Genomic DNA, 12,987 nt, shown 5'->3' on the forward strand with positions numbered 1-12,987 from the left:
AAGTTGGAGCTTGCTTTGTGACCAGTGGCCTGTTCAGGGCCGGTACACATCTACTTACCATGGACCAGGGCATAGGCATAACTTGATTCCTTCCCCCACCCGATTATTTGACACTATAATTTGGTTATTTTCATCTAGAAATTTGGGTGTGATGGGGAAACAGAGACAAAAGTAGATGCAGAACTAAACCAGCAAGGTGAGGCTGTCTACATGAAGGCTATGAAACAGTAGCCAAGGGAGCTAACTTCTCTTCCTTTTCGACTCCCAGTCCTCACTGACAAGCATATATAATTATGTAACGAGAAGTCTCTGTATTTTTTAAAAATGTAACATTCAGAAATGACAAAATAGAGCCTCTTTCCTTATCGATAAAGATGGCAAATACCTTACCAAATGTTAATGGTTACCCCAGTTGTGGTGGAGTATAACCTGAATTTGTACTCTGGGCCAATAGGATCTTTCTTTATTGATACATGTTTTGTTAAATACCTAAATACAGTATAGAACCTAATCCTACAAGGCTTTTCCTGGGAAACTAGCTTCATGGGTGGCTTTGGAAATAGCTACTTGCTCTTCATGGGAAGTTGGGGGTCTCAATGTTCGTTTTGTCTCTGATCTGAACCTTGCCTGAAAACAAGATGATCTTTTTCTGGAGTTCATCTGTTGCTTTTTTCCTCGTCCTCGGTCGGTAGATACACCTGAAATGAGGAATAAGCAACAGGAGACCGGTAGGTTCTTGAGCGATCGATCTTCTCTGTCATGCCAGACAGCTTTTTTTATAAAACGCCCAGGTGCTACGGTGGTAGGCACTTTCAAAATGCAGGTAACTTCATAATTGTGATCGTTTAAACGGGAAAAAAACCCAAAACACAGCACATGGGCAGAACTGTTCCTAAATAAAGTATTTGGAAGTTTCCACCAGCAGTGTTTGGGTTTTCACTCAGTCTGTAGCTGGAAGCTGAAACAGCAGTTCGTTCTAGCTGCCGTAACTCTTCTGCACTGGTTGTCTTGACTTTGTGTGTTTCTCCATTTTTAGGCATCTGAGTTGATAGGGGTGGAAACAGAAGAACTGTTAAAAGTGATCAGATTGTTGCTGTCGTGGGAATTTTCCATGCAAGGTGTATGTCAAATGAATGGGGGGATTTAACAATTCCCATTATTTTAATATGAATGTTTGCTTCTTTGTTCCAAGTTGATCTGATTTGTGAGTTCTCAAAGTACAAAGCAGCTTTCAAGAGGCAAGCTTTCTGAGCACAGCTTTCTGTGCTCAGAAAGAGGTAAGAGAAGGAGGAGGAACTTCTTGTTTGTGTTTAATTTTTGCAACATGGAAACAAAATGGGAATTTCTGGTATTCTAGCTAATTCCATTTGCCTCTGGATGCCAGGGGGATTTTACAAGAGAAAGGGAAAGTGTAGAGCTGAAAGAAAGGTGGAAGACTATTTATTCATCAGACGACAATTTCTAGAAAACATGGTCTTGAATGGCAGATTTCTGTTCCCCATAAAGCCTGTTTCCTTTTAGACAAGGAAAGGTCATGCAGTAACCAGCGCAGGCATCAGCTGGTTGATCTGCTTCATGGTACCTCTTTCTGTGTATGTTAATCTGAGCTTCTCTCTCCTTTTCAGCTTTTATATCAAATCACTTTGAGAACTGTTCTCCTGTTTGGTTTGCAAACCAAAGTCCTTTCTGCTTTCCTGCCACAAATCTCTGTGGTGCCTGGATTGATTCCAGTGAAACTTGTACTGCGGCCACTTTCTAATTGGCTACTGTTACAAAAAGCTAAGAGCAATTGGCCTCTTTTATGTCAAACATCTTTTTGATAGATAACTAATTAGTTGAATGCAGATAAGAAATCTGAAAACAATAAAGTTTTATTCCTGACCTCTGAGGTGTGAAGTTTGTTGAGCATTGAGAACACCAAGCACTCTTTGCCTCCAAAGCATTCAGAGGACCAAGGTCACACCATCACCTGGGGCTACTTAACCCCTGGAGAATGGCCACTTAGTTCTGGAGGAGGATCTTCTACCCGAAGGCTCAGATAATGACACGCACCACTCAGAGGTAACTTGGCTTATTTGTTTTGATGTAATGTTAATGGAAAGTGAGTAGAGTGGGGTTTGTAAGCAGTGTTGTGACTTAAATAATGTGGAAGGCACTGATGAAGCACTAGGAAAAAAATTAAAAATGTAAAAAAAAAAAAAAAGAAAAAAGTACTGTTATTCAAATCACCTGTATGATGAAAACCAGACTCGCAAAGTTTATTGAGGCTTTTAGCCCTGCAGTGGAGTTTGGAATGGCAAAGGTGAGGCTTAGACAGCAGCAATTCTAAGGGAATGGCGCAGGCAGGTGAAGTGCCTGATGCGATGCACAGAACGCACCCATTCCCCTGGAACTGCCAAGTGTGTGCCCGCAACAGCGGAGCAAGGTGCAGAGCACTGGTTTATGGTGCTTGGAAACCTGCTTCCTTATTGCTCTCTTCTTTCATGAGGCTGCACTGTTTGCTTTAAAGTGTTTGCTCTCTTTCCATGAATTAATTGGCAAGTATGCCACATGATTGCCCTCAAACAGGAAGCTCCAGCAGAATGGTCAAGATTATTGCTTTTAATCAACTTTTCCTATGGAGTATCTTTGGGTTTAGCGCTGGAATTTTAATTACAGGCTGAGCTAGCCATGCCTGGTACTATTGCATCACTTAAAATAGAAATGAGATGTACATCATGGCCCTTGGCCCCACCATCAGTGATACCCCTGTGTCTTGGGCGATGTTCACTTCTGGTCATGTGCTCCGAGGGCTCTAGTGACAACGGATGGGTCTTGAGGGACTAATGAGACATATGAGAAATTATTAGCATGAGACAAACCGGGCAGTTTAAAGAGAAATGAGAGGTGACGCTTGGGATAGTAATAGTCTGGCCTGGGAGCTCCTAAACAACAGTGTCTGCCTCCTTTAAAACAAGGAATTGGGGGTATTTTAAACCGAAGGTACTGTGTTGCTAGAGAAAATCATTGCTGTCTAATCCAAGCTGCATCCCAGGTGAGCACTGGCAGTGAGCTCTCTGGGGCCTTTGTGGCTGTGTTATGTGGATGAGCTGGTTGCAGGTTCGGCTGGCAGCCTGTATCGCTGTCTGCACCTGGCAGTGAAGGGCTGCAGTCCCTGGAATTTAGGTGTGGGAAGTCCTTGTCCAGCTACCTTGGCAGTGAGTAGAACTAGTTCTTGGGAGAAGATGCATCCGCTGAGAGATGTCTGTGCTCCCGCATAGCTCTTGTCAACTGCCCCATTAGAGCTACAGCACAAATACCCCACGGTGTTCAGCTCAGGGTGTAAATTGGGAGTTTGCTCACTTAAAGGAGTAATTTGATGTGATCTTGATTGTATACGGCTGCTCTGCTTTTTCTTCAGGACACGATTGCTATTTTCAAGCATAAGAACAGCTGGAGGTAGGTTTGCCTGCCAAAGAAGAGCCCTTTCCGATCCGGGTGGGAGGAATGCATGGTGGATGCCCCCAGTGTATAAGAGGAAGCTCCAGGAGGAAGGATAAATTAGAATAGAAAGCAGAACATGATCCCGAAAGCCACTTGGCAGAGCTGGGCCAGCAGCAGCCCGTGTGCTCTGAGCTTTCCCGGGGCTGAGGCAGGAGCAGCAGCAGCTCTCGGTGGCTGCTTTGCCTTCTCCCTCCCCTGCTCTGAACTGGGGAAGTGCTGGGCAGCGCTGCGGGCTGCAGCTGCCGGTCCAGCCTGGCGCAGAAACCCGGGTCACTGCTCGAGTCCCTCTTCTTCCCGGGAGCTGCCCCGGCCATACCTTTGGCCCTGGCAGCTGGAGGGTTTGGTGTGGAGCCACTCTGTGCTCCGGGAGCTGATCATGCAGCGGTTTGGAGGGACACGCCTACAGCAAAGGTTCATGCTGGGCTCTCGCTTCTCAGGCTCACCCAAACCGTGCCGAGGGTGAACAGGTTTGTGAAACGCAGCCGCTCCCTGACCCTCTCCCTTTGGGTGAGGTCTCCTTGGACTGAGCGTGCTGCTTTGTGTCTGAGGAGGAGAGGCTCGGTCCCTTGCTATCCTGCAACAAAGTCACCCGAGCTGCCGGTCGGGTAACTGCTGCTGTTGCTGCAAAAATCCCATCTCTTCTGGAAGTGGATCACAGTGGGATTCGGGTGGGGACAGAGCCCGGGGGGGGGACTTGCTGCAGAGCCTCCAGCCCGAATACCTGGAGTGTCCTCACTCTTCGTTTTTGTTTGCATTGAGGATTTACTTTTTGCACCAGGGAGTGAATGCTTAGTGCCTCGCTCTGTGCTGAGCGCCGGATTACAATGTTTGGGTTAGAGCTAAGCCCAAGTGCAAATTCCTGCGTGCAAGAGTCGGCGTGGGAGGGAGACGGCTGTGTCCGTCCCCCCACCCGTGTCCCCAGCCCTTATCTGGGCTGCTGCGAGTAACCTGGGGTGAAAACCTTCCCACCTCTGCCCTAAAAAGCAGTAATGTCTCAGATGGGGGAGGTTTAAAACCACTTTCAAAGGGTGTAGTCTGCGTGTCTGTTGTGCGCACGTGGCCTTGGGCGCAGCTTTCATGTGCTCCAGAGCCATTGAATTAACATTCGGACCCAGGTACTAGTGTGTACTTAGCATTTCTAGGCACTGCCGTACTATGATCTTTGGCAAACTCCTCCACTGCTGGGCACCCGTAGTGTTGGGGTTATTAAAGTTAAAATTCTTGCTCTGGAAATAGTCTTCTTGCCCCTCCCCTGCTGAGCTGAGGGACGGTGGTGTCCGTGCACAGACACGGCAGCTTGCCCGAGGCTCACACGCTGTGCATGAGGATTAGTGACTCCCATCCCCAGCCTGTGGTCAGTCCAGGGAGCGATGCTGTGGCTCTGGTGCCCGAATGACTAAAGAGCAGCATCAAAGCCTCTGAATTACCTTCAGCGCTTGCCTTTTTCCACAGAAGCGGGAGAACGTCTAATTTTCTCAGAGCATCAAATTAAGTCGGGGAAGGCAAAGTCTGGCTGCGCAGAATTAGTTGTGGCAGACAAATTCATTCCGCTCCGGTCCCTGCCTGTGACACAGAAGCGCTGGCCACTGAATCAGGCAATAGCAACTCAAAAATGGAGCTCTGCAGGAGATTCACACCCGATGTGAAAAACACTCGGGGCTTCTGAGCTGGCGGGCTGTGGTTGGGGTGTGTGAGCCACCCCAGCTCCACGATGCTCCGGGATGCTGCACCCTCTGCCCCTGAAGATGGGGTGGGCTCCAGTGCTGCCCTCCCGCCTGGAAGGTGGTTTGCAGGGGCTGTCACCGCTCTCTGCCTCCTGCTCCCTGCCTTGGTTGTCCAGGAGGGATTTACCTCCTCTTCCCCACTAGCCCTGTGCTGCAGGCAGAGCCCTTCGATGGGCTTGGTTTGGTTTGGAGGGAGTCTGAAAGCATGGTCCTAGCTGCTGTGTGCCCTTCAGGCCTTGCCAAATGGGGTGCTCCAGCCTGGACCCCTCTCTCCTGAATGCCTTCTCCTTCAGTCAGCAATCTGTATCGCGGCCAGGAGTTTTTCTGCCAAGCAGGTACACCTTTGAGCTGTTCCAGGTGTACGTGTTTCAGCTGGCCGCCACCTACAATACAACATCCTGCAGGTATTTTTGCACATTACAGGGCCTTTGCATTGCACTTTAGTGTGGAGGCACAGAGGAGAGCAAACCTGTCCTCACATTTAACTTTCCATCATCCCGACATGGGCCGATTGCCTTGTGCTTTAGCCCAGCGTTGCTTTAGCCCAGCAGGGGACGGTCCCTTCTCCAGGGTGCTGCCGTTTGAGCAAAGCAGGTTTTTTGGGAGACATGAAAGAAACCTACCCCAAAAGCTCTGATCTCCCACCCTGATTTCATGGGGTACTTCTCCAGCTGTGCCCTGTGTGTGAAGGTTGCCTTTCCAGGCAGGTGTTTGTTCACCATTCATTGCCTGGTTAATGATCCAAGACACATCTTGTTCAGATCCAGTCACTGTGTTTGGGAGCAGCTCCCTTCAGCAGTGTCACTGGATAATAAAGCCAAATTTGCAGGCTGCATCCTGTAAGTCATAAACAAGTTTTCCAGGCAAAGTGTCTTGAGAATCTGCCATTAGTGCATTTATTTAGTGCTATTGCAGCCTTGCTAATCCTCTGGGGAGAGGAAAATTAGGCTAACACATTAGCTGCTGTAGGGAATTGCCGTGATGTCCTACTCATTAGCTCTAGGGCTTAAACTCAGAAGAAGCTGCAGGATGCTGTAATGAGCATGGAGAGGTGATGGGGTGGGAAGTGGGCAGGCCCTTTTGATGTCTGAAGGGTCTAGGGATGAGTAGTCCATAAAAGCCTTGGGACTGAGCTGTTAACGAGATGGCATGGTACAAATGTCCTCTGTATTTAGAGAGATGGAAAGGAGCAGGACCGGGACTTCGTGTTCATGCCGGGGGAGCCGCACTGGATTTGGCCTCCTCTGGTCTTCTGGGGAAAGGTCCTAGGAGCTGAGCTGGCTCTGAAGCCAAAGCCCGCTTTCCTCTGCTGGCTCTGGCAGGGTGCTGAGCCCAGCCCTGTCCCAGGAATCTTTTTAATGGGTCTTAATCAGACCTGCATGGAGAAGTGCGGGGGCCTTTGGACTTCCCCTCCGCTTATCAATTGGTAAAGATAAAGCAAAGCAAAATGAGGTTTGTGGACTGAGTAATTTTAGACCTAAGAAAATCAGGTGTCCTATTTTCCCAGTGGGGCAGCAATGTTTTAAAATAAGCAGGCTATTCCAGCTCTGAAGTTTCACTTTGGCTTGTATGAAAGCTGCTCCACAAAGAGGAAAAAGGGCTGGGGAAAAAATGATATGAAAAGGTGCCGTCCCTGGCGTCTACGAGGAAAAAGGAGGCTGGCTTGTGCATGGTGGGGACATGCTCCGATACCTCCCAAGCTGGTGAGCATCCAGGGGCCTGTGGCTCCTGACTCCCATGGCTGCTCTTCATGCTTTGCTTGTCATGCTCTGCTGTTCTCCATGGCTTTGGAGACTCTTAGGAGGGTTTCCCTCTCAGTGAGGACAGCCAAAGTCTTACAGCCTCTGTCTCCAGCTGCAAAGACCATGTATCCTTTGCAATAAGTCTTGGTCTGGGCTGCCTGTAGCTGCTGGTCCTGTTGCCAAACAAGCAGCATCTCCACGTAGCAAAGCACCCGTCACTGCTACAGAGGGCTCCTGCCTCTGTGCAGCCTTGTGCACCTCTCAAACTATTAGAAATAAAAATCAGATGCTGAGCGCAGGCAGGAGCAGCTGTGACTTACCTCTGCTTTTTCATGGGAGTGAAGATGAGAGGTGAGATGAGAGAGCAGGAAACCTTTCTCCAGCCGCTGGGCGCTGCCGGTCTGACCACGCGGCTGTGAAAGTCTTCCTCACTTTGTCCTTGGGGACGTGGTGGTGAGTGCTGCTGGACAGGGCCGTTGATGAGATGGGCCCTTGGTTTTACTTGGTAGAAATATGGGTGATCATTAGCAGCTGCTTTATAGGGGTGAGTAGATGCATTAACTGCTCTTCCATAGGTGGTGGTTTATGAACAAATCAAGGCTGTTTCCAGGTATGCTGAAGACTAAACCCCGACCACCCTCCTGCATCTGTGCTCACTGATGGTTCCTGCTTTTCTCCTCCCACTTCCCAACTGCTCGGTTTGTTGTAAAGGTTGTTTCATTGCTCCCCTGTAGCACCCACCACTTCTACAGGGTCATTTAAGACCTTAATGGTGGAGTTATCCCCCAGTGTCTGGCGAGGAGCAGCTCTTGGCGGTGTGACACAGGAAGCTTGTGCAGTGTAAGGGCTCTGCTTGTTGCTTTGATTTCAGCACATTGCTTCCCAGGAGAATGATTTGAAGAATGAAGAAGTTCAAAAGCAAAGAGGTGAAGTGGGAAGAAAACTCATCCAGAGGATTGGGGTGCAGAGGGTGGTGAGGAGAGGCACATAGGAGGCAAGTATGTTGTCATCCAGAAGGGCAAATGGTCTTAACAGGTAGTAGTAAATCATTTATGGGTCATATTAAGCCGTCATCTCCTCTGTAAAAATTTAACAGAGAGGCCTGCCTGATAACAAAGGCACGCCACCCTCTAAACTCCTCCTCTGCCAATTCTTGTGAAAGATTAGTCCAGGATTGTTCCTGAAATCTTTCTTCCCTGAAATGTTATCTGCTCACCAAGGTCCTCTATGCAGCTGTGCCTGCTATCTGTCCCTGCAGGCGACCTACTCATCTGTGTGAGCAGCAAGAAGCATCTGGTTATGTGACTGCTCTGTAAAACCAGGTATCTGCATCCTGGCACAGCTCCAGGCTACTGGCACGAACCCCCAGATCCTGCTCTGGAAAGCGAACAAAATGATTATGGTGTGACTTTCCATACCATCTCCTGCTGTGCCTGGAGCTCTGCCAGAGCAGCCCCAGGTCTGTACCTGCAGGAGATAGGGCTCAGCCCCCAAAGCGAGCTGTAGCCTAGCTGGGGACCTGCCTGGGCAAGACACAACCTCCTCTTGGATTGGCTTTGTCTGTAGATCAATGGCAGCGTTTCAAGGCTGGTTCACCTGGAATGCAAGGAAGCCTGAACCCGTCTCCCTGTGGATGATCTCACCTGGGCAAGGCAGCTTTTGCAGTGCAGAGCGATCCCGTTGGAAATATAGCTGGGGTGGGATGGGGGGTGGCTGGGAGGTGGGGGGCCCTTGGTAATGCCGTTTCGGATGGTCGTCTTGGAGACCTGTGCTTAGGCTTCCGGCCGCAGAGGAGCAAGTATGTGGTGGGGCAGTCCTGCCCAGGGTTTTGGGCTCAGTTCCAAGTGCCAGGCACAGCTGTGTGGGTGGCTGTGGTGGAGAACTGGCTGAACTGGTCTCCTTGCCTGTTGCTTCTTGCAGGGCCTGGGTTAACCATCGTGCTCTGCCCTGGCATGGCTGGTCTGAACAAAACCCGCTGCGGATTTGGAAGTGACCTGGGCTGAAGCAAGCAGTGCCTGTCGCAAGTGCTGCCCCGAGGATTCTTGCAGCAACGTCCCCATCACCTGCGCGGGTCGCGGTGGTCCTTGCGGTGCGGGGGAGGCTGGGCTGGCAGCAGGCAGAGCATCCCTCCCCTCGCAGCAGGCTTTGGGCTGCAGCAGAAACTTGTTCTGGGCTGGACGTGGTGGCAGGGATGCTGGACTGGCATGACCTGTCACCCCGGAGCCGTCCTTGGCTCTACCTACAGCTTTCCCCTGCCATTCTTGTTTCCTGAGGCTGGGATGGTGACAAAACCCTTGGGGTGTCCCGGAGGGCTGGGAGAGCCCTGCTCCCCTTGCAAGTGAGCAGGCAGCAAAGAGGGCCCTCGCATGGGCTCTGTGCAGGAGAGCAGGCTGGCTCTGCCTCTTCTCCTCCCGCCATGTCTGCCTGAGCGAGGAAGAGGCAGGTCCCTTTGCTGCGGTGAGGCGGGCTGGATGCTCGGCATCGCTCCTGGACCAGGGCTCAAAACCAGGTGGGGTCTGGCCCGGCTCCCTAGCTTGTGTCTCGCACAGTCTGTGAGCAGAGAGGTGCTCCTCTGCCAAGCACGCTGCCTCTTCTCGCATCAGCCCTGAGATTAGCCCTGTGTTTATCTGTCCCGTCTGCATACGGCACGGAGGTTGCTGCTGCCTGCCAGAGCGTGTGTCTGTGTGTGCACGGGGGTGAGATCAAAGAGCGCTAGCTTTTAAAATGCTCTGTCTTTCCAAGGGATCCTTGCCAGGCGGGGACTTGGCTGGGGGAAGGAACATACCTCTGTCTTGTTAAACAGAGGAGAGGAAGGTGCTGTTTTAAACCTTTGCAGGTGAGAAGCTCCAGCCCTTGGCTCCAGGCGGTGGGTGATGGATGGCTTGGGAAGCAGGTTGTCCGGGGCGGGGGGTGTTGGTATGTGCCTGGTTTGCTTTTTCTGTTACTTCTTAGAACTTCCTCCACGTGCGAGCACGCTGTCTTCCAGGGGATTACAGGCAGTCGATCTTGTTCAATTTAGTTTCCTTTGAATTCACAGGGGATTGATCCGCTCCTGGCTTGTGCAAACGGCCCTGCAGAGAAGGGGCTGTCCCGTGCGGCCATGGGCTCCTGCGTGCTCCTGTTTTGCGTGGGTACAAACTGAGGTCTACTTGGCCTTAAACGCTCTCAACTCTTGTCCCTGGCAAGGCTTCAGCTTACTTTAAGCATTTGAATGCAAATGCAGCAGGGTCTGGTCCTGTGGGCTCAGGTGATGTGCTGCACTGGCCCTTCCTCCCTGGGGCCCTCCAGGAGCTCCGGTCAGAGCGCACCGTTGCTGTCATTGGTCAGCTGGATGTTAATGGCAAAGGGGTGATCTTTCGACAACCGCTTTCATCCTGTCTGTAGACCCCCACACAGCAAAGACAGGCCCTGAAGCAGGTCTCCATTAACTCCAGCCCCCTTGGAGGAGAGGTCGCTCCTCCTCCGAAGGTCCACACCAGCTGCCTCCCAGTGCTTTGAGTGGGGGGGACCTCCTGTCTTCATGTTTCTGAGATCCTGGTGTGAGAAGCAGGGCCCAAGCTATGATACCGCCATGAAAAGGTAGGGCTTTGCAACTTGTAGAAGGCAAAACCACAGCAGAAAGCAAGTCCCTTGCAAAAGAGCCTTGTCCATGCGTGTCTTTCCCTCTCCTGAGACAAGCTTGACTTGTTTTGTGCCAATTTAAAGAGGACAGGGAGGTCACCCAGGAAGTGACAATGGACCCCAGGCCTTTGCCTCTGGCCCTGGGTTGTCCTTGGGCCACATGAAATGGGGAAGAACAGCCACAAACCTGTGTTGGCATCGCGGGCGGCTGGTGCTTATGTGGGGGCTGTGGTCCTCATCCACTCCTGTCCCCTTCCTCCTCCATCCTCTGCCCTCCGTCCCTGGTCCTGCACTGGGTAAGGATCCCATGTTGCTGTGGGATCCATGCCGGATCCATGCCTGAAACACAGGGTTCCTGGTTGGTGGGGAACTTTGAACTTTGCTTTATCTGAAACCAACAAGATGTAGACAGCAGCAGACCCTTGCTGTGGCTTAGGAGAGCTGTGGGGCTTGGCAGCCCCACCATGCATCACAGCCTGGATGGGCATCCCCAGGAGCCACGGAGATGCCAGGGTGGTGTTGGGCTGTACTGGGAACCAGCTGGGACTCTGAACCTTTGCTCCACAGGAGAAAGAGCTGCCCAGAGGCAAAGCCTGCTCTAAGGTCTTGCGTGGACAGGGTGTCTAGGTAGAGCCCCAGACCCAGGTCTTTGGGGCTTTGGTACCCGAGTTTGTCCCAGAGGCTGAATCCTGCTGGTTCAGGCTGCTGTGATGCTGCGCTGGAGCTGCTGACCTTCGTTCTGCCATGAGCCCTCGGTGTTTTGCTGGGAGCCGGGGCCACCTTGTGCTGAGCCTGGGCTAAAAGTTTACTGAACTGCAAAATAACATCATGTTCTGTGAATTAGTGGTTTCCAGACTGCTGCTGCTGCCTTGGAAAACTTTTGGTTGGCTTCGTCCGTAGGCCTTCTGCTACTTCTCTAGCGTTTTAAACAACTAATGCACAAAGATGCTTTAAAATGTATTTCAGTAGTTGCAGTGCACTCCCTCGAAGTTGCATTTGCAGACTTTTCCTCCCTGCAAAGGCCACGCTCTCTGCCTCTCTGCTGGGAAACTGCTGCACGGTTGTGGCTGTGTGTGCCAAAACACTCTCCAAGCCAGGGTGAGGTCTCCCGTTCTCCCTCTGGGGCTCTGCTCTTTCCACCCCAAACTGGTTTTTCGAGTCATTTTTTCATATGTGCCTCCATCTCTGCTGCTGCTTACCTGCGTTTGGGGAGGAGCCTCCCAGAAACTGCTCTTTAGCGCGCTGCCGTCCTTCCCTCGCTGAGTCTTGTCATTCCATCCCGACAGACCAGAGCAGAGAGCCGGCGTGCACGACGACTTTGCAGACTCCAGGAGACCAGCTGGGACCTCGCCAACATGTTCAAGGGGGTGGGCAAAGGCTCCCCGAGCAGAAGTTCCCCCAACAGAGGTTCCCCTGTCAAGCCTAGCAAGTAAGTGCAACTCTTCTCCTCTCTCTAAGCTGTCCTGTGGACCCTGGGGGAAGATGAGGGAAGAGCGCTCGATGTCTCCTAAGCCACCCTAAGAACCATCCCTCTTTATGGAGCAGCCAGAAAGTTGGGGCTCGCTGGGAGCTGATGCCAAAACGTGCTGCCCCAGGAGTTGTCCTTGTCTTTGGTGGGCTTTGCGCTCCAGCCCAGAAGTATCTGTGCGGTCCCTGGGACGTGCAGTGCCTGAAGATGTGCTTAGAGCTGTGTTAATTGAGCAGGGAGGTGCAAGGCCCCTTTTGGGCAGGTATGAGTAGGGAGAATAAACGCAGCCTCTTTGCTTGGGTGGAGCAAGATCTGCTTGATAGTGAAGCAGATACCAGCCTGGATTTGAGATCCCAGGACTCGCTGGTTGTGTGAGGTCGGTGTTATGCTGCTCTGGGACCTGGGATCCCTGGAGAAGGACGCTCAGTTTGGTGCTGCTCAGGTGGTGAAGATGGGCGAGGAATGGGTTTGCCGGTGACTGCTCTAATCCATCCTGGTGACAGGCTGGGTCTCTGCAGGTCAAATAGGCTGAGGTTGCCTCTTTCAGGCCTGTCTGAGGCAGCACCAAAAGGATCTGACAGCTATGTCCTCCTCTGAAGAGATTCTCTAAGCTCCGGGAAGTGAGATGTGTGACGGGACCAGGATGCTTCCTTAGGAGCAGGGTGTCCTCTGGGAGGGGGTGCTCCTGCAGAGAGAGTGCTGATCCCCCCTTCAGCTGCAGTTGCTAACTAACTCAGGGTTATTTTCCACCTTCCCTCAGCAATTTTGCATGTTGTAGTGTTAGTGGACTGATTCTGTGGGAATTCCTGTCCCCAGCCAGGGTTAGAGGCTGGGGAAATCGCCAAGGGGTTTGTTTCGAAGAGGAGGGGACCTGCAGGGAGAAGGGGGTGCTGGCCCCATCACTTGGGGCCAGCAAAGGCAGCAGCCTGGGATGGTGTGTGTACAGACG

General features: G+C 51.7%; 1 protein-coding gene and 1 long non-coding RNA gene across 3 annotated transcripts in view; one reads left to right on the plus strand and one right to left on the minus strand.

The window, feature by feature from the left end:
• Nucleotides 1–12,987, minus strand: part of LOC142417916 (uncharacterized) — a 480,711-nt gene that overhangs the window by 342,745 nt on the left and 124,979 nt on the right. The gene's annotated exons all lie outside the window — the stretch shown is intronic.
• EVPL (envoplakin) overlaps nucleotides 82–12,987 on the plus strand; it is a 37,501-nt gene continuing 24,595 nt past the window's right edge. The window contains exons 1-2 of one of the 2 annotated variants that reach the window (XM_075518495.1): nucleotides 82–1,277; nucleotides 11,857–11,999. In XM_075518495.1, the coding sequence (XP_075374610.1) occupies nucleotides 11,926–11,999 (74 nt within the window). In that variant the 5' untranslated portion in view covers nucleotides 82–1,277; nucleotides 11,857–11,925. Of the gene's footprint in view, nucleotides 1,278–3,251; nucleotides 3,439–11,856; nucleotides 12,000–12,987 lie in introns of those variants that run through there. The other variant, XM_075518496.1, reaches the window with a different exon arrangement.

This window comes from Mycteria americana, chromosome 16, assembly GCF_035582795.1.
Source record: "Mycteria americana isolate JAX WOST 10 ecotype Jacksonville Zoo and Gardens chromosome 16, USCA_MyAme_1.0, whole genome shotgun sequence".
NCBI classification, from domain to species: domain Eukaryota; kingdom Metazoa; phylum Chordata; class Aves; order Ciconiiformes; family Ciconiidae; genus Mycteria; species Mycteria americana.